This window comes from Doryrhamphus excisus, linkage group LG20, assembly GCF_037039965.1.
Source record: "Doryrhamphus excisus strain RoL-2023G ecotype Guam linkage group LG20, RoL_Dexc_Guam_v1.1, whole genome shotgun sequence".
Lineage (NCBI taxonomy): Eukaryota > Metazoa > Chordata > Actinopteri > Syngnathiformes > Syngnathidae > Doryrhamphus > Doryrhamphus excisus.
The window spans coordinates 3,715,001-3,741,444 of record NC_136376.1 but is presented as its reverse complement, the minus strand read 5'-3'; the positions used below and the strand labels follow the sequence as shown (position 1 = coordinate 3,741,444).

General features: G+C 39.7%; 1 protein-coding gene across 2 annotated transcripts in view; it reads left to right on the top strand.

Moving 5' to 3' along the window:
* The window catches only part of grid1a (glutamate receptor, ionotropic, delta 1a), a 303,095-nt gene that overhangs the window by 232,306 nt on the left and 44,345 nt on the right, over positions 1-26,444 (top strand). For both annotated transcript variants that reach the window (XM_058058871.2, XM_058058872.2), the window contains exons 5-8: positions 1,272-1,325; positions 15,177-15,350; positions 23,796-23,957; positions 24,606-24,725. In XM_058058871.2, the coding sequence (XP_057914854.2) occupies positions 1,272-1,325; positions 15,177-15,350; positions 23,796-23,957; positions 24,606-24,725 (510 nt within the window). The remainder of the gene's footprint in view (positions 1-1,271; positions 1,326-15,176; positions 15,351-23,795; positions 23,958-24,605; positions 24,726-26,444) is intronic.

Genomic DNA, 26,444 nt, shown 5'->3' with positions numbered 1-26,444 from the left:
TATGAATGGATCAACAGTTGTGTACATTATATGTGTATGTGAATGGACAGACAGATGTTTACACCATGGGTATGTGAATGGATAGACGGATGTTTACATTGTGTGTACGTATGCGGGTGCACATATGGATAGGTGTATGAATGGATCAATAGCTGTGTACATTATATGTGTATGTGAATGGACAGACAGATGTTTACACCATGCGTATGTGAATGGATAGACGGATGTTTACATTGTGTGTACAGTATGCGGGTGCACATATAGATGTTTACAGTGTGGGTGTATGAATGGATCAACAGTTGTGTACATTATATGTGTATGTGAATGGACAGACAGATGTTTACACCATGCGTATGTGAATGGATAGACGGATGTTTACATTGTGTGTACAGTATGCGGGTGCACATATAGATAGGTGTATGAATGGATCAACAGCTGTGTACATTATATGTGTATGTGAATGGACAGCCAAATGTTTACACCATGGGTATGTGAATGGATAGACGGATGTTTACATTGTGTGTACAGTATGCGGGTGCACATATAGGTGTTTACAGTGTGGGTGTATGAATGGATCAACAGTTGTGTACATTATATGTGTATGTGAATGGACAGACAAATGTTTACACCATGGGTATGTGAATGGATAGACGGATGTTTACATTGTGTGTACAGTATGCGGGTGCACATATAGATAGGTGTATGAATGGATCAACAGCTGTGTACATTATATGTGTATGTGAATGGACAGACAGATGTTTACACCATGGGTATGTGAATGGATAGACGGATGTTTACATTGTGTGTACAGTATGCGGGTGCACATATAGATGCTTACAGTGTGGGTGTATGAATGGATCAACAGATGTGTATGTGAATGGACAGACAATGCGTATGTGAATGGATAGACGTACGTATGTTTACATTGCGTGTACAGTATGCGGGTGCACATATAGATGTTTACAGTGTGGGTGTATGAATGGATCAACAGATGTGCACATTATATGTGTATGTGAATGGACAGACAGATGTTTACAATGGATAGACGAATGTCTATCAAGTGTAGTTCTCATTTTTCAAAACATTTCTGGATGAAATATTTTCCCGGTCATCTTGAATCACAAAAAATAACAAAGCGGCGAGGCTTGACTGACCTGACCTCCATGAATTTCTCATCATGTTTTTAAAAGCTCTATTCGCTAACCCCCCCCCCCCCCCTCCCCCCCTCATCCCACCCACACTCAATGTTCTCTTTTGCTTTTTATTTCCAGGCTGTGGAAACCAACCTGGCATCCAAGGACAGTCACTGGGTCTATGCCAACGAGGTGAGTCCAAACCACAAACAAAGCTGAGTCGACGCATTTCTTTGTTGTTTGTCCGTGTGACCGTACCCTTGGCGGATGTTGTACATCAGCCTTTCTTTCAGCTCTAAATGCTCCCCTGAAATGGACATAATAGCACGCAACAGTCAAGTGCGCCACTCTGTATGTTCCCTATGATTTCTCCAATTATCTTGAAAATCAGCGGATGAAAGGGAATAAAAAGGGTCGCTCCCAGTTGACCTGCCTCACAATTAGTATGTCAGTTCCCAGCAGGAGCTCGCCGACTACAGAAAAAAAAAAGATAAAGAAAAACTTGTTTCCATTTATCATGCAGAAACATTAGCCACATATACATGGACCCAACTATTCCAATTCCATTTGGGTTATTTGCTCAAACGGAAAGAATGTAACCTTTGTATACACCTCATTCCGAAAAAAAAACGTCAATCCGAATGAATATATAATCGGATTCCCAGGGGTGGAATATTCCTTTCCCCAATCCGATTGAGGTATCTTGTACCCGCTCAATCGGAAAGTTGTCAGACTGCGTTTTTCTTCTTCTGTTGTTTATTGGCGGTTAGCAAGCAGCTTTCGTGTACATTACCGCCATCTGTGGAACAGAATCTAAACCCTTCTATACGCCATTCACAAGTCCGGTTTCATTAAAAAAGAAAATATATATCTATATAAAACATATTCCGAGCTTAATTATAAAATATTAGCAAAATTGAATTTTTATCTTTTCCTGTTCCCGAGTGCGTTCTTCCAGCGAATACTAACATATGATGTAACACGCAGCTCGAGACGTTCTTCGGTTTTAAAAATGGAGTCGAGCAATCGGCACTGGACTGCTGCGGAAAGTTTGATTTTGATTCAAACTAAATTTCAGGACCGGATGAAAGAAAAAAAAAACGGCAATACGGAGTTATTCCAACAAGTGATAGAAAAACTCGAGGAAGTCGGTATCACGTGATGTTGGTGTTTACGTTTTACTGCGTATGCCCCATTGACTATTCTGGTTGATTATAGCAGCGCATGTAGACACGCGATGGGAATATTCCTTTCCATGTGTGTACCATTGCTTTCGGAAAGGTCATCCGGAAAGATTCCATTCGGAAAGAGAAAAACTCCTCATGTAAACGTGGCTATTGTATCCTTGGACTATATCATATCTATCAAAGTAACACAATAATCTCTAATCTCAATAATCTCATTGAAGTTATGGCAGACTTTCGTTCATAAAGCCATTTTCTGAATGTTCTGCGCTCATGTTTCCATGCCGACGTTGTATTAAGTTGAATAATACTGCCTTTTTTTTTTGCCATCGGGCAACTGTCGCTCAATTCCCCATGCCTGGCGTCATGTTGTCTTCTTTAGACAGCAAAGTAGTCGAGGCTGAATCTATAGCAGTGCAATCCACTTTGCCTCCGCTGCAGACATGAGTAATCAATGAGTTCCAACAAATCAGTTCATCCATTATTATACCCCTGTCATGTTGCTAGAAAATACTCCCTCTTGAAACATAGTATATTTTTATTGTAATTCTTGCAAGAAGCCGTTGCTATGTTTTCTTGTTACAGTACAAAGATGCTGTCCAGTGCTGCTTGTTTGTTAACCAAGGGGGCAAATATTGATTGGTAAAGGTTAATGCGGCTTTTAGTATTCTTGCAATCCACATATGCCTCACTGATTTATTTACCAGAATTAGCAGCCACTGCTTTTTACTACTACGTATAACACAATAGAATCTCAAAATAAACAATGAATTGGTCATTTCAACAGCAGAATGTGAATGCCAATTACACCAATGCCAAGCAATATATGTTAATATATGTTTACCATTCATGATTGTTGTTTCTAAACCTGTGTCCTGCATTTATTTACACATTGGTAATGGTAATGGTTTTATTTCATTTGAACATGCATCAGATTACAATTGAATGCATCACATAATCGGTTCACAGTTCCACATGTCCAAAAGGAGTAGGAAGAAGCAAAGCTTATTAAATCCTACCCCTCCATCTGGTACTTTTACAATCAGTAACTGTTACATTTGTTCACTTCCTGCTTTCCTAATATAATTTTCGTTTTTTAAATGTTTTTTTATGTTATTAATTTTTATTAATTTAATTTTATTTGATTTTATTTTTTCGTACGAGGTGATATGACCATACAATGACATAATGGGTACCATAGTAAGTGTCAATATGAATGTTTTTAAATGTTTTTTATGTTGTTAATTTTTATTAATTTAATTTTATTTGATTTTATTTTTTTGGCACGTACCGAAGTACGAGGTGATATGACCATACAATGACATAATGGGTACCATAGTAAGTTTCAATATAGTGATATATATATAGCACATCATGACTGGTTCAAGACTCTTCATCCTTGTATTTAGCAAACATCAACTGCTTGTATTGTTTCTTGAATTGGCTCATCGTTGTGCATTGTTTGATTTCCTTACTCAATCCATTCCATAGTTTGATTCCATTTTAGTTAACAAACTATCAGTAATAGTCAGGCCAGATAAAATAAACTCGTTTTCGGACATGTTGACAAGTAAAATCATGTGACATTCTGTAATGACTTGACTTATTTAATGACTATTGCCTTATTTTGTATTGTTTTAAATCAATTCATTCATGCATGCAGGTAAAATATGGATTTGCAAATGCCCAGAGAGGCCTCAAGCACTGTGAAAGGCTTCTCTCGCTACCTTTTTAATTGCTATTATTGGATTTGTATGCTTCACAAAGCAGCACCAAAAAGGGGTCTTGTGCAGTCTGAGCCCGTTTGATAAGTGAGTGACTGTAATTTTTAATTTAACATTCAGGCTTATACGTTTCTTTAAGTCTTTTTGTTACAGATGTGCAGACATTACAGTATGCATGAAGCAATTTGCCCCCTTTAGGGCGAATGTGATGTGTTATTAACAATAACCTTCATCCCCTTTTACCTTCTTCTGACCTTTCAACCTCATTCTAAAGACCATGAAAAAGCTATAGTTATCTTTCTCTTGTAATGCGTCCTCTTTTCTTTTTTTATTATCCAAAATAAACTGCCCATGAAGATGGCATTCACCTTGAAAGGAAATGACACTTGTTGTCCTTCAGAGCAGCGCACTTGTCTCACAAAGAGCTACAGTAAAACAGCGAATTCACTGAAATGACACTGTTTTTATTTTCACTTCAAGTTTTTTTTAATAGGCACCCCTTTAACTCAACCCTAGCATGAATTTATTGTAAAAACATTGTTTTACATCTCGACAGGGTAGGGAGCATAATGACGGCATGCTGACTTGTTTTTTATTGGCCCTTAATTTCGTTTCTGGGAACTTCCTGAGGCGATCTGAAGGACGGGCAGTGCATCAGAATTATTAGTTTAAAAATTATTGTTTTTTCAAAAGAAATGATCTTGAAATTGGTTTTCGAATTTGCCATAGCAGTGAGACGTTACATGTGAATGGACATACGTATACGACAGGGGTCAGCAACCTTTTTCTATCAAAAGAGCCATTTTACCCCCTCACTCGCTAAAGGAAAATAAACTAGAGCCGCAAAACATAATTCAAAAACAGGGAATTTAAATGGAATTTTGGGGTCAAAGTAGTTCAAACGAGAAAAAGCGGAGTACTCTTGCTAGTATCGGATCTTGCTAATATAGAAGATAAATGTACATAAGTATCTATGTAAATTAAATATAAACTGCTTATTTGTTGACATGCATGTTTAGTTTGGGTGTTAAATACTTGATCATTGCAAATGGACCCACAACAAAGAGGCTGAAGAGCCATATGCAGCTCTGGAGCCGTGGGTTGCTGACCCCTGATATATGGAATAGACAATTTACATGAATGGACACTGGATATATGTGAATTGACAAACAGGTGGTTGTATATGAATGGATTGACAGATGTGTACATTATCTGTGTATGTGAATGGACAGACAGATTATTTACACCATGCATATGTGAATGGATAGACGGATGTTTACATTGTGTGTACAGTATGCGGGTGCACATATAGATGCTTACAGTGTGGGTGTACGAATAGATCAACAGATGTGTACATAATCTGTATATGTGAATGGACAGACAGATTATTTACACCATGCATATGTGAATGGATAGACAGATGTTTACATTGTGTGTACAGTATGCGGGTGCACATATAGATGTTTACAGTGTCTGTGTATGAATGGATCAACAGACGTGTACATTATCTGTATATGTGAATGGACAGACAGATTATTTACACCATGCATATGTGAATGGATAGACGGATGTTTACATTGTGTGTACAGTATGCGGGTGCACATATAGATGTTTACAGTGTCTGTGTATGAATGGATCAACAGACGTGTACATTATCTGTATATGTGAATGGACAGACAGATTATTTACACCATGCATATGTGAATGGATAGACGGATGTTTACATTGTGTGTACAGTATGCGGGTGCACATATAGATGTTTACAGTGTCTGTGTATGAATGGATCAACAGACGTGTACATTATCTGTATATGTGAATGGACAGACAGATTATTTACACCATGCATATGTGAATGGATAGACGGATGTTTACATTGTGTGTACAGTATGCGGGTGCACATATAGATGTTTACAGTGTCGGTGTATGAATGGATCAACAGACGTGTACATTATCTGTATATGTGAATGGACAGACAGATTATTTACACCATGCATATGTGAATGGATAGACGATGTTTACATTGTGTGTACAGTATGTGGGTGCACATATAGATGCTTACAGTGTGAATGTATGTATGGATCAACACACGTGTACATTATCTGTATATGTGAATGGACAGACAGATTATTTACACCATGCATATGTGAATGGATAGACGATGTTTACATTGTGTGTACAGTATGAAGTGTCGGTGTATGAATGACCGCATGCATGTACTATTTCTGTATGTAAATGACAGATGGTGTCATCATGTATGCGTGAATTGACTTACAAAGGTTTAGATTTAGTATGTATGTGAACTGATAGTAAGTATGCGAATGGACAAAACTGCATGGCATTTAATGACACGCTAGTCGGTGTGTTGGACCTGAAACCAACTGCACTGGTGTCGTATCTTAGAATCTTGCAGGGGATAAAAATAATTGTCTCTTGTGCGCTCCGCCATTCTGCTCCCTGGTGATGACTCAGCCGTGACATTCATTTCAAACACATGATCTCCGGACCCACAAGTGACGGCCCTCTTTTGGTCTCCACCATTCCCAACAGACGTGGCCTAACATTTCATTGGACTCCCGCATCCACTGGAGGACATGTTAATCTGAGACCAGCTCACCATTATGAATATTGAATGCTCCAAATGGAAGAGCAGTGAGCGATTGTAGTGAGTGATGGAAGACGATGAGGAGGAATGACGAGTAACATCAGTAAACTGGTGGCCGTTGGCTTATGTGTACAACAGAATGCCATTTAAAGATACTTAATAATACGTGTTTTGTGTAGGGATGCGTACAACAAGTACTTAAAGGGGATATTCTGCAGGTAACGTCTCGTAAGTCACTGAGACACAGCAGCCAATTCTGTTTTTCAACTAGTACAGTTGAAAAACAGGGCGGCACGGCATTCGAGTTGTTAGCGTGCAGACCTCACAGCTAGGAGACCAGGGTTCAATTCCAACCTCGGCCATCTCTGTGTGAAGTTTGCATGTTCTCCCCGTGCATGCGTGGGTTTTCTCCGGGTACTCCGGTTTCCTCCCACATTCCAAAAAGGTTAGGTTAATTGGCGACTCCAAATTGTCCATAGGTATGAATGTGAGTGTGAATGGTTGTTTGTCTATATGTGCCCTGTGATTGGCTGACCACCCGTCCAGGGTGTACCCCGCCTCTTGCCCGAAGACAGCTGGGATAGGCTCCAGCACCCCCGCGACCCTTGTGAGGCTAAGCGGTAGAAAATGAATGAGTCTTCATACTACATGTTCTTCTAGTAATATTTGGACTTTGTTCCCATAATATTTCTTTAATATTTAACATTCCCAAAGTTACTGTAATTCTAGATTTAGTTGGTTTATCATTATATTACAACTTTATGGCAACTTCTTCAATGTGAATGTGAGTGTGAATGGTTGTTTGTCTATATGTGACTTGTGATTGGCTGGCCACCCGTCCAGGGTGTACCCCACCTCTCACCCCAAGACAGCTGGGATAAGCTCCAACACCCCGCAACCCTTGTGAGGCTAAGCGGTAGAAAATGAATGAGTCTTCATACTACATGTTCTTCTAGTAATATTTGGACTTTGTTCCCATAATATTTCTTTAATATTTAACATTCCCAAAGTTACTGTAATTCTAGATTTAGTTGGTTTATCATTATATTACAACTTTATGGCAACTTCTTTAATGTGAATGTGAGTGTGAATGGTTGTTTGTCTATATGTGCCCTGTGATTGGCTGACCACCAGTCCAGGGTGTACCCCGCCTCTCGCCCGAAGACAGCTGGGATAGGCTCCAACACCCCCCGCGACCCTTGTGAGGCTAAGCGGTAGAAAATGAATGAGTCTTCATACTACATGTTCTTCTAGTAATATTTGGACTTTGTTCCCATAATATTTCTTTAATATTTAACATTCCCAAAGTTACTGTAATTCTAGATTTAGTTGGTTTATCATTATATTACAACTTTATGGCAACTTCTTTTATGTGAATGTGAGTGTGAATGGTTGTTTGTCTATATGTGCCCTGTGATTGGCTGACCACCCGTCCAGGGTGTACCCCACCTCTTGCCCGAAGACAGCTGGGATAGGCTCCAGCACCCCCGCGACCCTTGTGAGGCTAAGCGGTAGAAAATGAATGAGTCTTCATACTACATGTTCTTCTAGTAATATTTGGACTTTGTTCCCATAATATTTCTTTAATATTTAACATTCCCAAAGTTACTGTAATTCTAGATTTAGTTGGTTTATCATTATATTACAACTTTATGGCAACTTCTTTTATGTGAATGTGAGTGTGAATGGTTGTTTGTCTATATGTGCCCTGTGATTGGCTGACCACCCGTCCAGGGTGTACCCCACCTCTTGCCCGAAGACAGCTGGGATAGGCTCCAGCACCCCCGCGACCCTTGTGAGGCTAAGCGGTAGAAAATGAATGAGTCTTCATACTACATGTTCTTCTAGTAATATTTGGACTTTGTTCCCATAATATTTCTTTAATATTTAACATTCCCAAAGTTACTGTAATTCTAGATTTAGTTGGTTTATCATTATATTACAACTTTATGGCAACTTCTTTAATGTGAATGTGAGTGTGAATGGTTGTTTGTCTATGTATATGTGACTTGTGATTGGCTGGCAACCAGTCCAGGGGGTACCCCGCCTCTCGGCCGAAGACAGCTGGGTTAGGCTCTAGCAACCCCCGCGACCCTTGTGAGGCTAAGCAGTAGAAAATGAATGTGTCTTCATACTACATGTTCTTCTGGTAATATTTGGACTTTGTTCCCATAATATTTCTTTAATATTTAACATTCCCAAAGTTACTGTAATTCTAGATTTAGTTGGTTTATCATTATATTACAACTTTATGGCAACTTTTGTATTATTTCAACTTGGGTTACTTGGCGACTCCAAATTGTCCATAGGTATGAATGTGAGTGTGAATGGTTGTTTGTCTATATGTGCCCTGTGATTGGCTGGCCACCAGTCCAGGGTGTACCCCGCCTCTCGCCTGAAGACACCTGGGATAGGCTCCAGCATCCCAGACCAGTACAGTTTGTGTTTTGTAAACAGGCTACAGGTACTGCATATGCTTGTATTGTGTACTGTATGTGAATGTAAAAACATTCTTGAGGCAATATTTACTGTATATGAATGTATACACTGGTAGCTACATTTTGTTTCTGTGTATTTTTGTGAAGAAAGCACAACCACATATTGTGAAAATACCCTTCTGCAATCACTCAAAGCTCTGTCAGCCCTCGTCCTTCGCTATCTTCACTATCATGTGTTCCACACTTCGGAGAACGACTCCCTCACGTAATGAAAACGCTGATGAGAAATGGTGCTCCAGGCTTTATGAGAGCCAGTGAGAGGAACCCCCTGATCGGAGGGTCTTGATTGGCATTATAGCGAGTATTTTCGCTCCAGGGAGCACCTAATAGCTCCAAAGTAATTGGATGAAAAGACAACGGTGAAAGGTTTTGCGATTACAGTTTAAGAAGAGTGGACACACTCGTCTTGTAACTCTGACGACGTTACCCAAATCCACGTTTTACTTTAACAATTTGGTAGTTTTACAGTAATTTGGATTAAAATATACACAGTGGAGCACCGCAACGTGTACTTTACAATGCAAAAGTACAGCAGTGGCTTATTTATATAGCCGGTACTGGAATGAAATAAACAAATGACTGAATTACTTACACATCATTCCGCCTTGTTGGAGGTATCCTCGCGCCAATTAGGTCGTCTTACAGACAGTCGAGTGTTAAGTGCAAAGGCAGTTACGATGCAATACTCCGTGGACTATGCTACTACTCCGTGTTCTGCAGCCTGCCATGAAATAACGCCACATTTCCTGCTTTTTTCCCCCCGTCGTGGCCCATTGTTCTCAAATAGTTTACAAGAACGCCATAAGAAGCAAAGATTCCTATAACTACTTTTTAATGCCCCTACATAAGCGTTTTTTTTTTTTTTTTCGCTCTGCAATTGCAGTTTCCGCAAGCTCCTTGATGTCCAATTAATTAAAAAAAAAGGCTGGCCGCCATTACCGCTAAGTTATTTATTTATTTCTTGATGAAAGATTAATGGCTGAGGACTGAGTGGCACAAAGAGGATCACTTAGCCTTTTTTCTGTCAGCCGAGCGTGATTTGATTAATGCCTGTGCTCATCGCGCTGTCATTGACACAAAGTCGCAGCGCTACGTTGGCATTTTTTTTTTTTTTCCGAATTTCATTCCCTTAGCTTTTTTCGAGTTGTTCAACATCAGTATAGATGCTGTTAGACAAGAGTGTTTGTGTCCTGATAATGTACTGTCACTTTAATTTGCCTCTGGATCTATCGGTATATTGTGTGAAAAATTCCTGAGGTCCAAAAAATATCCGATGCCCATTTTATATATTAATACTAAATTCGTAATCGTGTTTTTGATTTGATATTTATTCAAGAACTATGTCTAACCCACGTACAGTTTAACAAACCTAAGCCAGGCTATCAATTCATGAAACCGATTAAGCTTCTAAAAGAAGTCTGATTAACACAAAAATAAATACGATATTTTCCGGATTATAAGTCGCACCGACCGAAAATGCCCAATGAAGAATTAATAAACATATATCAGCCTCACTGGACTATAAGTCACATTTATTATTAAAAAAAAATCAAAAACCTGGTTAAATCGGCGTCTGGTAACGTAACGTGAATTGGTGGTATGTCGACGGACGTATGACGTAAAGTCCAGAAAATATGGTATCAGAATAAAACAAAAAATTGTTTTATTGCCAGGTATGATGAAACACATACTAGGAATTTGTTTTTGTGACACATCTATTAAAAAATGAAAATACAAAATATACAGAATACAGTATAAATATATATACACAGTCACAGTTTTTTGTTTGTTATTCCGGAAGTGCAATCTGATTGTTTTCCTAAGAGTCCAAAACGAGCGTTAATGTAACGCATATAGTGAGTGTCAAAGTGGCAGGATGAGACAGAGGTGGGGTGTGGGGGGGGGGGGTCCGAGCCTTGTTGATGAGGCTGACAGCAGACGGGAAGAAACTGTTCTTGAAGTGGATTAGTACCAATCAAATGAATCAAATGCCACTGTGTTTTCATCTGACAAATCTTAAGTAAATTTGATCAAGTGTAGAATTACTTCAGAATTTGAATGTGAATGAATTTTGAATGAGTGACTCTGTGTAGGATTGCAAGGTTTATAGCGTGTCTTTCTGTGTAGGTATATACAGTATATATTCATGAAATTTGTTTTCTCTTTATATACGCTCAATGACTTAAGGTCATTTTTAAAAAAGTATGGTAGGTAGCCTGCTTTGATGCAAGGTGACGTTTTCCCTGTGCTAAAATGTGTGTGTCACCGTGATGACAAAAAAGCAAGACAGTGAAGGTGTTTCTCGGTAGAAAAAAAAGGTTTGTTGTCCTGTCTGTAAAGTGTGAATATAAGTGTACATATGATGCGTGCTGCCAAAAATAACATATTTGTGTCATTTCTGCAGAAATAAAAGTTAGTTGGGGTACAACGTTCGTCGTTGCCATAGTGACATAAAAACCCTCTAACAAGACACCTGACATTGTTAAGCAAGGATCCATTATATTACTTTCTCTCGTTTTTGGGCGCGATGCCACAGCGTCTCGCCTCTGCTGGGTCAGCGCCCGACACACAGGTCAGCTGTGATGGTGACAGAACGTTCGAAGCGGGCATCAAAGCTGGTTATTACCTTGGACGCCAGGGTTTGAATCCGTGAACCGTGAAGCATAATTTATCTGATGAATGTGTCACGACAACTCATGAATATTCATGACTTTCCACCTGAGTGGAATATTGTCTTGTACAAGAATGGAACACTTTTGTTCTGCTCGTCAGAGGCAGTTAGACTGTTCCTTGTATTTTGGCCTCTAAGCTACGTTTTGGGTTTACATTGGGGTCAAGGTGAGGATTTTCCAAAATAAAGGCAAAATTATGTTCTGTTTTCTTCGATCTTGATTCAGGAACATGAAAGTCATACATCCACATTTTTTACATTTTAAGTCCATTTTCTAAAATAGAGTTTGATTATTTGTTTACATGTATTTCTGTCAATTTTATTTGTAGATATTTTTTTTCATGATTATTTAAGTTAATTGTAGTTTTAGTTATTTTTATTTGATACCTTTAAGTGAATTATACTTTTTTGTATTTGTATAATTTTTTTTACATTTATACTTTTTTTTTACATGGAAGTAACTAAATTTTATTTTCAGATATTTTTACCTTTCACAGTATTAAGTGACGTTTATTTTATAATTTTTTTACATTGAAGTAACAAAATTTTATTTTCAGATATTTTTACCTTTCACAGTAATAAGTGAAGTTTATTTTATTATTTTTTTACATTGAAGTAACAAAATTTTATTTTCAGATATTTTTACCTTTCACAGTAATAAGTGATGTTTATTTTATTATTTTTTTACATTGAAGTAACAAAATTTTATTTTCAGATATTTTTACCTTTCACAGTATTAAGTGACGTTTATTTTATTCTATCTTTTAATATCTTTTTACACTTTTATCTAAGTGACTGTTGTTTTTTTTACACATAAGTAAATAGTATTATTTTTTTATCACCAATAAAAATACATAATAACATTTATTTAAAGTGGAAACAATAAAATAATAATATAGTAAACTGTAAGGAAATAATACAAATAAGATTGGCATTAATATAAATGTTTTTACACTTTTATTATCAGGTGGAAGATGAGTACAATATTGCTCATTTTGACTAAAAAAATAAGCATTTTTGACTTGCGGTTGGCAACCCACCCAGAATGGATCCACAATCCACTTTTGGGTCCCGGTCCACTAGTTGTTAACCAATGATGTATATAATAAAACCCCCATTGTTGTTGTTTTTTCCATTCGTGACTTTCTTCAGGCTTCTCATTGGCTGAATGAGCTTTCCATGGGTTATAAAGCCACATGTTGCTTTAGCATGCATTTGCCTGCCTATAAAGCCTCTTTCCTGTGGTCTAATAGCAGTGGAGTGGACTGCAAGACTCAAGGCGTATTGTTTTTGAAGATAACCATATAGCCTGTCAGTGATGGTGATGTGATAAGGCATCAAGGAAGGATGAAGGCGCTACGAGAAAGGGGGGGGGTTGTAGACATGAATCCCGATGAAGGCCCACACAACAGCGCTGATGACTCCATTCCGTGCAGCAAGGCTGCACACAAGAGGCAAAGATCAAAATGTCTCATTAGGGAAGCAGAGAGGGAGCATGGATTCAGGGAGCATGGATTCAGGGGCCCATGTGCGGAGGGCTCGCCGTCAAGGCGCCGCTCCTTAAGTTGCGACCCAGCGGTAACCCCACAGTGTCGTTGTCAGATTGTACATGAACTCAACGCCTCTACGCAGAATCCCCCCGGGAGCCGCCTCTTACATTGACCACTGCAAGTTGACGTCTCATGAATATTGATGGTGCATCCTCGCCGCTGACACCCTCGTCACATACGACCCACCCCCCCACACAGCAAATAACTGAGTGTCACTAGTAATATTACCAAGGATAATGAAACGTTTATTGAGTTGCTTGTATGAGTAAATGACATAATTGAAGTTTGCGCTTTACAACTGCACTAGCTATTGAGTTGGTGTCTGCTTTGAAACGTGCCACTTGCAGGAGTGGAGTGGAACGTCTTTGAGAGTCAAACTAATATGAGAAAAAAAGCTGTAATTTAACAAGAAATAGTCACAATTTTACAAGAATTACAATGTAACATTAGGACACATGACATCGTTTTACCAGCGTGAAGTAGAAATATTGAGAACAGATGTTTTAATGTCCTAAAAATTTGAAAAACAAACCAAACCAATAATTTAAAAAAAAATAAAAATTGCGAAAAAAAAATGTATAACGTTACAGGAATGAAGTCAAAATATTATGGTTATGAAGCAATAAAAAATTTACTAACAGTTGAAATAGTTGGAAAAAAAAAAGCTTTATTGAGAATTTAATGAAAATAATGTTATGTTATTATAAGGAAAATTTATGTAATTTTAGTAAAATGAATGACCTCTTTAAAAGTTGAAATATTATTAAAAAACAAAATAAAATGATAAAGTAATTTTGGGGAAACTTGTAATGGTGTAATGTTACAAAGGACGCTAAAATCATCACACTGCAACTTAACGCTCAAAAGGTCACTAAGAAATATACAAGCAATTTTATTTTTTGTTTATTTATTTTTCCCACTAGTGGGTGAATTTAGTCGTCCTGGCAATTTGCCCGTCTTCAGGCTTGTATCAGTGCTACTGCAGCAGAGGTGGGACGCTATCTGTGTCAAAGGGCTTTCTTCAGACAAATTGCTCAATGGTGAACAAGAAATAATCACAATATCACGAAAATTACAATGCAATATTAGGAAACATAACATCATTTTACCAGCGTGAAGTTGAAATATTGAAAATAGATGTTTTCATGTCCTAAATTTTTTTTAAAAAATTGTGGAAAAAATGTTACAGGAATGAAGTCAAAATAGTATGGTTATAAAGTAATAAAAAATTTACTAACGGTTGAAATAGTTGGAAAAAAAAGCTTTATTGAGAATTTAATGATAATAATGTTATGGTATTATAAGGAAAAGTAATGTCATTTTAGTAGAATAAATGGCCTTTTTAAAAGTTGAAATATTATTTTAAAAAACAAAAGTAATTTTGGGGAAACTTGGAACGGTGTAATGTGACAAAGGACGCTAAAATCCTCACACTGCAACTTAACACTCAAAAGGTCACTAAGAAATGTACAAGCAATTTTATTTTTTGTTGATTTATTTTTCACACTATGAACTGCCCCCACAAGGAGTGGGTGAATTTAGTCGTCCTGGCAATTTGCCCGCCTTCAGGCTTGTATCAGTGCGACTGAAGCGGAGGTGGGACGCTACCTGTGTCAAAGGGCTTTCTTCAGACTGGACTTGTTGCCGCCTTGTTGTGTTGAAAGTAATTATTTTGTACGTCATCATACATACACAGCAATAGTTTAATATTTGATGTGAAAGGTGAAAATTGCTTAATGGGGGCTCTTCTGTGTGAAAGAGGATGTACCTCCCAAAAGAAAGACCCTAACATTGTGTCTTGCCCCCCCCAACAGGAAGTGAGTGAAGCTGACCTTATGGAGCTGATCGACAGCTCCCTGGGCCGCATGACCCTCATCCGTCAAGTGTTCCCGATGTGGAAGGACACCAACGTCCGCTGCATGAGGAACAACCATCGCATCTCCTCGCTGCTGTGCGACCCCCAGGAAGGCTACCTGCAGTCCCTGGAGGTAACGCTGCTACCGACACATTCCACAACCATATGACGCACCGACATGCTCATTGATCATATACGGGGCGTGCGTAAAATGGCCATCAATCATGATTAAATCGGTTTGGAGACTTTGTGTTAAACCGAAAGCAAATGGTGCATGACGCAGTGACATTTTAGCAAATGGCGCTGAAGATTGCGCTCAACAAATGACATAAATAATAGTCAGTTAATGACTGATTGCAAAAAAAAAATCATTTAATGGTGCACAAGATTGCAGGTGACATTGACTTGAATAATTCCAAAATGGAAGAAATTCCAAGCTAATACAGGTTGAAAATGTGGCAGCAAATATGTTAACAATACATTGCATAAGTCTAAATATTTGTAATTATGTAATTATTATTCATTCATTCATTCAGTCATTCATTTTCTACCGCTTGTCCTCACGAGGGTCGGGGGGGGTGCTGGAGCCTATCCCAGCTGTCTTCGGGCGAGAGGCGGGGTACACCCTGGACTGGTGGCCAGCCAATCACAGGGCACATATAGACAAACAACCATTCACACTCACATTCATACCTATGGACAATTTGGAGTCACCAATTAACCTAGCATGTTTTTGGAATGTGGGAGGAAACCGGAGTACCCGGAGAAAACCCACGCGTGCACGGGGAGAACATGCAAACTCCACACAGAGATGGCCGAGGGTGGAATTGAACCCTGGTCTCTTAGCTGTGAGGTCTGCACGCTAACCACACGACCGCCATGCAGCCCTATGTAATTATTCATTCATTTTCTACCGCTTTTTCCTCACGAGGGTCGCGGGGGTGCTGGAGCCTATCCCAGCTGTCTTCGGGCGAGAGGCGGGGTACACCCTGGACTGGTGGCCAGCCAATCACAGGGCACATATAGACAAACAACCATTCACACTCACATTCATACCTATGGACAATTTGGAGTCGCTAATTAACCTAGCATGTTTTTGGAATGTGGAAGGAAACCGGAATAAACCGGAGAAAACACACGCATGCACGGGGAGAACATGCAAACTCCACACAGAGATGGCCGAGGGTGGAATTGAACCCTGGTCTTTTAGCTGTGAGGTCTGCGCACTAACCACTAGACCGCCGTGCCGCCTATGTAATTATTATTTTATTTTATTTTATTTTATTTTATTTTATTTTATTTTATTTTATTTTATTTTATTTTATTTTATTTTATTTTATTTTATTTTATTTTATTTTATTTTATTTTATTATTTATAGTATAGTATTTCCTGTAATTGGGATTTTAAAAAATATATACATACGCAAGCATGTTATCTCATTGATGTGGCTCGGGCATCTCGTCCGGATGCCTCCCTGATGAGGTATTCTGGGCATGCCTGGCCGCGAGAAAGCCCCGGGGCAGACCTAGGACACGCTGGAGGGATTATGTCTCAGAGCTAGCCTGTAAACACTTTGGTGTTCTCCCACTGGAGCTGGAGGAGATGACTGGGGACCGGGAAGTCTGGGACTGCTGCCCCCCTCGTCCCAGACCCGGATAAGCGAAGGGAAATAGATGCATGGATGAACAATCAGTCACTAATTTCTGGATACTGAAATAACAGGTTATTAGGTCAAATGCGTTATTGACAAACATTATAATCTGAGAACCGCGGTGGAGAAAAATGCCAAAATTGTTGTTCTAATAAAAGAAAATGAAATGAATAAAAGTTTTAAACCCCCATGTAATATTTTAATGAATGCCCTTTCAAGCACCAGAGAGATTTTGTTATCACTTTGAGGGAATTAATATTTAAATGTGTTTTTTTTTTTTTTGGTTTGTTTTATTTTTATGGCTGAGTAGCATGGGAGCGTTATGAAGACAACTTACTCAATTACTAAATAGCTTTTAGGAAAAACAACATTCTCGCTGAGTTGCCCCGCCTGTAAGGGCGTGTTCATGTTTGGTCCGTTTAACGGGGACTCTGTTGTAGGCTCACACTAGCTACGTGCGGTGCAAGTCCGGCTCCGCGGGCCAAATGTGGCCCGCAGGACACTAGTTTGAGGCCCCCACCTTGATATGAAAGTTTAATGTTTGATATGGATGCTGTATGGTATCATGTACCCAGACAAAATGATTACGTTTGATTAATGTTCATGTTAAAGGTTAAATAACTGTTAATAGTTATCCTCCCTATTCGTGTGGAAGTGGTAAGTTTTTGGGTATTTAAGTTTAAAGGAAATAACTTGAAGGCTACCGTTTAGGTGGCTAGCTCTCTAGTTTGCGAGTTAGCATGCGTCTCAAGACCCTGCAGTTGCGCAATATGTTGTAAATAAAAGGAGTATAAATGTGACTATAGTCGTGTTTTGTCATGTCTACAGGGCTCTAATAATGCTTTGTTCATTTTAATCTGAAAAAAATAATTTGTCTACCCACCAACTATATGTGGTTTCTTAAGTTTTTATTATTTGCAGTTTTATTATTATTATTATTATTATTATATTTATTTATTACTGATTGATTGATTTTCTTTATTCTTGATTTGTTTATTTATTTTTCATCTTATTTTGTGCAAAAAAATACAAATGAAGATATTTGAGAACAGTGGAATGTTTTATCAGAGCTTTTATTGTAGAAAATCGGAACCAAAGCACTGAAAAAGTTTGTATATTTTTCTGATTTTAATAAATGCGTTTTTTGGGGGGGGGGAACCTGATGCGGCCCAGCTTTGCCCAGACCCTAGCTCCAGTGGCCCCCAGTTAAATTGAGTTTGAGACCCCTGGAAAGGTCATTCGGAAAGCGAAAAACTCCTCATGTAAACGTGGCTAGTTTGAGTACCACATTAAGTACCTACTGATGATGCAGCATCAGGAGCAAGTGGGGGGGTTCAGTATTTTGCCCAAAGATAAAGGAGGATCACAGTAGGATGGAGAATTGAACCTGCAAGTTTGGAGACGACCACTCCACCACATGAGCCATGCCTCCCCATGAAGAAAAACAAAACAATAGTAGTGTTCACCATCATACTGATCTCGTTTTTTATCCTCCCAAAGACACATTTATTCTTTGGGATCATCAGCATGTTTCATGTATTGTCTCGTTGTACACGACAAGAGGGCTCGCACGGCCATAGCAACAAGAATGTTGAAGATCTTCTTTTTAGTCCTGTGCGTGTTGCTATCAACACACGTTCGAGTCCCATGTGTTTTGGAGTGCATTGGAAGTGATGATGGACATCCGCATACGACGTAAATGCAGATATTAGCTGATTATGTATGCAAGTGAACGTAGATGAAAGGCCCTTGATAAGGTAATTATGAGGCACATGAATGCCCATGAATATAAATGACTTAGAACTCAATGTGTCGAGGGAATAAGTGGCACAGAGGAGTCAAACGTTGTTATAATAAAAGATTATTTGTGTGTAGGCGAATGTTTGTTATTGCGGCTCTTAGATGTATCTTGCAGTAAATCCTGTCAAAGCAGAACCCATTTACTGTGTGCTTTTAATGGATTATGCCTTGCTGTAATTTGATGTACACATTTATCCTCCAAGGATCCGCTCACATGTTCAGTTATCTTACTGTCAATAATGGCTGCCATTTAAATACTCATAGTATAGACCAATTCATTCATTCATTTTCCAGGTACGCCCTGGACTGGTGGCCAGCCAATCACAGGGCACATATAGACAAACAACCATTCACACTCACATTCATACCTATGGACAATTTGGAGTCGCCAATTAACCTAGCATGTTTTTGGAATGCGGGAAGAAACCGGAGTACCCGGAGAAAACCCACGCATGCACGGGGAGAACATGCAAACTCCACACAGAGATGGCCGAGGGTGGAATTAAACCCTGATCTCCTAGCTGTGAGGTCTGCGCGCTAACCACTAGACCGCCGTGCAGCCGCTCTTTCCAGTTATTATTAAGGCAAAAAAAAACAAAACTTCATTAATTCATTCATTTTCTACCGCTTATCCTCACGAGGAGCCTATCCCAGCTGTCTTTGGGCGAGAGGCGGGGTACACCCTGGACTGGTGGCCAGCCAATCACAGGGCACATATAGACAAACAACCATTCACACTCACATTCATACCTATGGAATTAGCCTAGCATGTTTTTGGAATGTGGGAAGAAACCGGAATACCCGGAAAAAAAAACACACATGCACGGGGAGAACATGCAAACTCCACACAGAAATGTCCGAGGGTGGAATCGAACTCGGGTCTCTTAGCTGTGTGGCCACAAAACCAAAACATGTTCTTGGTAAATAGACATCCAGACTATAATTAGAGCATTCATGGTATTGGAATGGGTCGCAGGGGTGCTGGAGCCTATCCCAGCTGTGTTCAGTCAAGAGGCGGGGTACACCCTGGACTGGTGGCCAGCCAATCACAGGGCACATATAGACAAACAACCATTCACACTCACATTCATACATATGGACAATTTAGAGTCGGCAATTAACTTAGCATGTTTTTGGAATTTGGGAGGAAACCGGAGTGGAATCGAACTCGGGTCTTTTAGCTGTGTGGCCACCAAACCAAAACAAGTAAATAGACATCCAGACTATGATTAGAGCATTCATGGTATTGGGTTGTATTACCCATGGGAGTCTTCAAAATGTTGACAATGATGTGATGTGAAGCTTCTCTCTGATTGGTTCCTTTCTGCAGATTCTTCCCACATCAACAGCATCCAATGTTTCTTGTTTTTTAACGTAATTGAACGACACCAAACAAAAGGGATTGTAATTCTAAACAGATGCTAATGAGACCTAGCTCCGTATTTTCAGATTTTTGGTCAAGAAAGAAAAGAACATTATGTTGCTTTGTTGCAAAGATACGCTTTAATAAGGTGCTTCACAGATAATAAAGTGCATGAAATGAATTTGAGTTTTTTCTAATGAAATAATAGGTGTAATAAAAAGTGCTCTCGGCAGTCTGATTCAATGACGCTGCCTCCGTTGGGTCTTTGTATCAAGCTGCTGTAATTACAGACATTAGCTCATGTCAGATCCGCATGGAAACTTTCACCTGATGCCAAACTCGCACTGCAATTAATTCCTCAGTACAAAAACGTTTGCCATGTTTTTCTACCAATTTTTCGGTGCTTTTCAGTGCCTTAAGGTGTTTTATCAAATTTGGTGGTGATTGGGCGAAGCATCCTACCGTTTTAGTGGGTGTTTTGTAGAGTAGCTTTGAGCCGTGTGACGAATCTCAAGTCATTGCGACTTATGGGGGTCGGACTTTGGGGTTTAATAATAAGAGCTGAAAGCAAGCCGGTGTTTTGCAAGTCTTTAATTTGAAGTCTCCGGTAAATTCGTGCAAGTCCAAGTCCAGGTTGAGTTAAGTCCTTCTTGGAGTTTTTACAGGTCATGAATACTTTTTACTGTCTCACAAATAAAATGCCATTTTCAACAATGTAATACATTTTTTTATTTTTTACTCTTATAGCATTCAGGATTGAATCCACACATGTGTTGTTTGTTCCTAAACCTGATTGGACGTTGAAAATGACATCACATCACATTCCATGTGGAAGTGGTAATTATTATTATTTTTTTAGCTTCTTAAGTTTAGACGAGGCTGCACGGTGAACAAGTGGTTAGTGCGCAGACCTCACAGCTAGGAGACTAGGGTTCAATTCCACCTTCGGCCATCTTTGTGTGGAGTTTGTTCGACAGTGGAAAAAGGTTCTCCTCGCATTCCGTGTGAAAGTGGTAATTTTTTTTTTTTTAGCTTCTTAAGTTTAGAGGAGGCTGCACGGTGAACGAGTGGTTAGTGCGCAGACCTCACAGCTAGGAGACTAGGGTTCAATTCCACCCTCTGCCATCTTTGTGTGGAGTTTGTTCGACAGTGGAAAAAGGTTCTCCTCGCATTCCGTGTGGAAGTGGTAATTGTTTTTTTTTAGCTTCTTAAGTTTAGAGGAGGCTGCACGGCGTTTGAGTGGTTAGCGCGCAGACCTCACAGCTTGGAGACTAGGATTCAATTCCACCCTCGACCATCTTTGTGTGGAGTTTGTTCGACAGTGGAAAAAGGTTCTCCTCGCATTCTTTGTGGAAGTGGTAAATATTATTATTTTTTTTAGCTTCTTAAGTTTAGAGGAGGCTGCATGGCGGTCGAGTGGTTAGTGCGCAGACCTCACAGCTGGGAGACTAGGGTTCAGTTCCACCCTCAGCCATCTCTGTGTGGAGTTTGCATGTTCTCCTCGTGCTTGCGTGGGTTTTCTCCGGGTACTCCGGTTTCCTCCCACATTCCAAAAACATGCTAGGTTAATTAGTGACTCCAAATTGTCCATAGGTATGAATGTGAGTGTGAATGGTTGTTTGTCTATATGTGCCCTGTGATTGGCTGGCCACCAGTCCAGGGTGTACCCCGCCTCTCGCCCGAAGACAGCTGGGATAGGCTCCAGCACCCCCGCGACCCTCGTGAGGAAAAAAGCGGTAGAAAATGAATGAATGAATGAAGTTTAGACGAGGCTGCACGGTGTTTAGCGCGCAGACCTCACGGCTAGGAGACTAGGGTTCAATTCCACCCTCGGCCATCTTTGTGTGGAGTTTGTTCGACAGTGGAAAAAGGTTCTCCTCGCATTCCGTGTGGAAGTGGTATTTTATTTTTTTTTTAGCTTCTTAAGTTTAGAGGAGACTGCACGGCGGACGAGTGGTTAGCACGCAGACCTAACAGCTAGGAGACCAGGGTTCAATTCCATCCTCGGCCATCTCTGTGTGGAGTTTGCATGTTCTTCCTGTGCATGCGTGGGTTTTTTCCGGGTTTTCTTCCTCCCACATTCCAAAAACATGCTAGGTTAATTGGCGACTCCAAATTGGTGTAGAAGAAGTCCATCGATGACCTAACAATTGGACATAAACAAACAACATCTTGAAGTAGAAAGCCTTCCCAAAGGAGTGGAAGCTCTGCAAAATTCCATATTTTCCTGCTATTTTTCCCAATTGGTTATAACATGCTTACAAGTGAAGACAAGTTGACTTAGCCGTGTCTCGCCGCTGAGAGTCTTGTGCGGAATACCCCGGAGTGGCAGCCGATATTGCTTGCACAGGTCTCTCGCTGTGCTGTAGCGGAGGGGTAGGGGGGCGGGTATTTGACCCGCGGGCCACAAAATGCACTCTCGCACCTCGACAGGAGGTTGCAGACATGATTCCTGACAGGATGCACTGCAGGTATGGAGACAGTTATGAGCGGGGGAGCAGATATAAAGCATGTTTTCACAATTTCTTTGTATTTATTTCCACTGCTGGCTCTCAGCAGAAGCTGTCATGATTTAATTCCCGTCTTTTCTGCATACATCCACCACGCACAGAAGCCCACAGTACAAGAATGGATTTATTAATAAGTCATCTTTCAGTCTACTCTGCCTCCTCAAGGCGAGCGGCGCTTCGGTGCCGTCACAGGACATAAACGCTTAATTGTCTGCCAGGCTGTGATCAATATGAAAATACGCCACCTGAAAGTGGCGTGCAGCACCGAAGGGCGAACTCACCGCTGACTTTGACAGGCGCTGGGAGACAGCAGCTTGCGTCTGCCAGTGCAAGTTATTGACCCACCCTGACACGAAAAAATAGAAGAGCTGACAGATATTTTGCTTTATTTCAGCGACGTACAGTCTGTCCATGTATGGGATTATTCACTCAAAGCTTCAAAATAACATTTTAGCACATTGAAGGCACAATATATTACAATATATCTTACCTTGTACTTCGGTATGTGACAAAAATTAAAAAATAAAAATAAAAATAAAAATAAAAATAAAAATAAAAATAAAAATAAAAATAAAAATAAAAATAAAAATAAAAATAAAAATAAAAATAAAAATAAAAATAAAAATAAAAATCACTATATTGATACTTACTATGGTACCCATTATGTCATTGTATGGTCATATCGCCTCGTACTTCGGTACATGACAAAAAAATACAATTAAATAAAATTAAATTAATAAAAATTAATGAAATAAATAAAAAAAAAACAAAAAAAAATTATATTATATTATATTAGGAAAGCAGGAAGTGAACAAATGTAACAGTTACTGATTGTAAAAGTACCAGATGGAGGGGTAGGATTTAATAAGCTTTGCTTCTTCCTACTCCTTTTGGACATGTGCAACTGTGAACTGATTATGTGATGCATTCAATTACAATCTGATGCATGTTCAAATGAAATAAAACCATTACCATTACCAATATGTATCTATATCTCGCCCATAACCTTTTTGTTATTGGATCCTAAATTTAAAGCTGTTTTTTTCCCATTTCTGCGGTTTGTAGTTTTTTTTTCATAGTATTAAGACTTTATTCCCATATCTTGTTTTTAGCTTTTTCCCAAATTTTCCAAAAAATGACAAATTCATTAGTGTTGCTTCTTTAGGTTTTTAGAATGTACTATGGGTCAATTAAAAACCGCATTTCCTGGTCTAATTCTACATGGCTTAACAGTCCGTGTCTTCCCTGTCCAGGTCTCCAACCTGTACCTGTATGACAGCGTTCTGATGCTGGCCAACGCCTTCTACAGGAAGCTGGAAGACAGGAAGTGGCACAGCATGGCCAGCCTCAACTGCATGAGAAAGTCCACCAAGCCATGGAACGGAGGGTGGTCCATGTTGGATACCATCCAGAAGGTATCTGTCCGTTTTGTCTGATTGTTGCGTGCATGCTGTATGGTTTCCAGCAATCCTCTTTGATTGACAACTCACGTCATCCGAGTTGTTGCTTTGGACTGCGAGGAAAACAAAATGCGCATCGAAGCTTCTTATGACGAGTACTTTCAAGTACTGCAGACAAAAGTGTTTTTTATGTCGTTGATCGAGTGGGACCCCTGGCAGGAACTTGTAGGATATTCCCAGCAGTCTTCATTTCATCTTGCTGAATCTTGATAATGGAGTTTGTCAAGGCTGCAGACAGTCATGCTGGTTTCATCTCCGGACTGACAGGAGATGACCAGACAGGACATGCGCCTCTGATGTATACTCTTCTAAATGTGTCATTCTCAACAAAGTACAAAAAGTGAACAAAAAGCTACTTTTCATGATATAAAAACACTCAGATATGCTTTATACATAATGATAACATGACTTACACTGATTAATATCATGTCATTTCATTAAGCTGAGATGCAAATCAGCTTTGGGACTGCAGGCGCTTTTCTTCCAATAGAATTATTTGAAAAAAAAAAACTCACCCCAGTAACAGAATAAAGTATAAACACGGTTACCGGGTTCTCTTTTCATTGTGACATCTCCCATTTCTCCCGCCCTCGCTCGCTGCAGGGACGCATCAGCGGCCTGACGGGAATGATGGACTTCCGAGCGGAGGGCTCCAATTCTCACGTGCAATTTGAGATTCTGGGAACCAGCTACAGCGAGACCTTTGGGAAGGGTTTCAAACGGGTCAGTCGTGAGTAATTACCGCATGTTTCATCCGCTTTCGTCTTTCATGGGCCGCCTCACGGGAAGCTTGCCACAAAACATCCTGATATGTTCCACCACGGGGGCCCTTACACCGAGAATGGTGGTTCGATGCCGGCTGTGCCAGGGGCTGTCAAATTGTAGACACAAAATATTGGATAACTGAAATATTGACTTTGTAGGTATCAAAAATTCACTAAACTACACTGGAACCTGGATTAGCATCAGTAATTCATTCCAGAAGGTCAGATGGAACCCGGAACAAACCAATGAATGCATAACGGACACCCAAGAATCATAACACAAAATATATTTTACATAGAATGACTTATTTCTAGATTTCAATGGTGTTTCTAAAATGCTAGCACTTGCAGCTTTCTTTGGCGCCAAAGAAAGTTGTTTTGAGGCAGTGAAAAAAAAACACGCTAATCTCAAAATGTACACGCACCGCAGCAAAATGTTTGTGTCAATTTTCAATGTAAACTAGAAAACCTGTTAACCGGGGCGTACGCTAACTGAGGTTTCTCTGTTTTGAGAGTCGTTTGGGGAACATGGCAATAGAGCCAACTTCCGCTTCCTGTTTTCCATATTGTGGCAAGCTAATAGACTGCTAACCGGGACATTTTGTGATAAAAAAAAATACACTACAAACACGCTAATCTCAAAATGTACACGCGCCGCAGCAAAATGTTTGTGTAAATTTTCAATGTAAACTGGAAAAGCTGTTAACCGGGGCGTACTCTAACTGAGGTTTCGCTGTTTTACCTTGAGAGTCGTTTGGGGAACGTGGCAATAGAGCTAGCTTCATGGTGGGTTTTTGCGGCCATGATCAATAAGAAAAGCAGAGGCTTAGTTAACAAAGAACTCCATAGTCAACCGTTGATGACATCATAAACGGGCGATAGAGCCGACTTCCGCTTCCTGTTTCCATGTTGTAGCAAGCTAATCGACTGCTAACCGGGACATTTTGTGATAAAAAAAAAAATACACTACAAACACGCTAATCTCAAAATGTACATGCACCGCAGCAATTTTCAATGTAAACTGGTAAAGCTGTTAACCAGGGCGTACACTAACTGAGGTTTCACTGTTTCACCTTGAGAGTCGTTTGGGGAACGTGTCATCTTGCCTCGATTCGTCAAAACGACACATTTCTACCAAAACTACTTCCAGCTCTGGCTGCCATTTTTGTATAGCTAGCTAATAGGATGCTAGCTTCATGGTGGGTTTTTGCAGCCATGATCAATAAGAAAAGCAGAGGCTTAGTTAACAAAAAACTCCATAGTCAACCATTGATGACATCATAGACGGGCGACTTCCGCTTCCTGTTTCCATGTTGTGGCAAGCTAATAGACTGCTAACCTAGATAAAAAAATACAATACAAACACGCTAATCTCAAAATGTCCATGCACCGCAGCAAAATGTTTGTATAAATTTTCAATGTAAACTGGAAAAACTGTTAACCGGGGCGTACTCTAACTGAGGTTTCACTGTAATTACCTTGTATAATGAACAAAACCTTTTGAGTCGATCGGGAAAATGTCATCTTGCCTCAATTCCTCAAAACGACACATTTATACCAGCATATTTACTCTGAATTAACGTCATTGATGTCCAAATGTAGCAGAGTACCAAAACTACTTCCAGCTCTGGTTGCCATTTTTGTATAGCTAGCTAATAGGATGCTAGCAAGGAAGGAC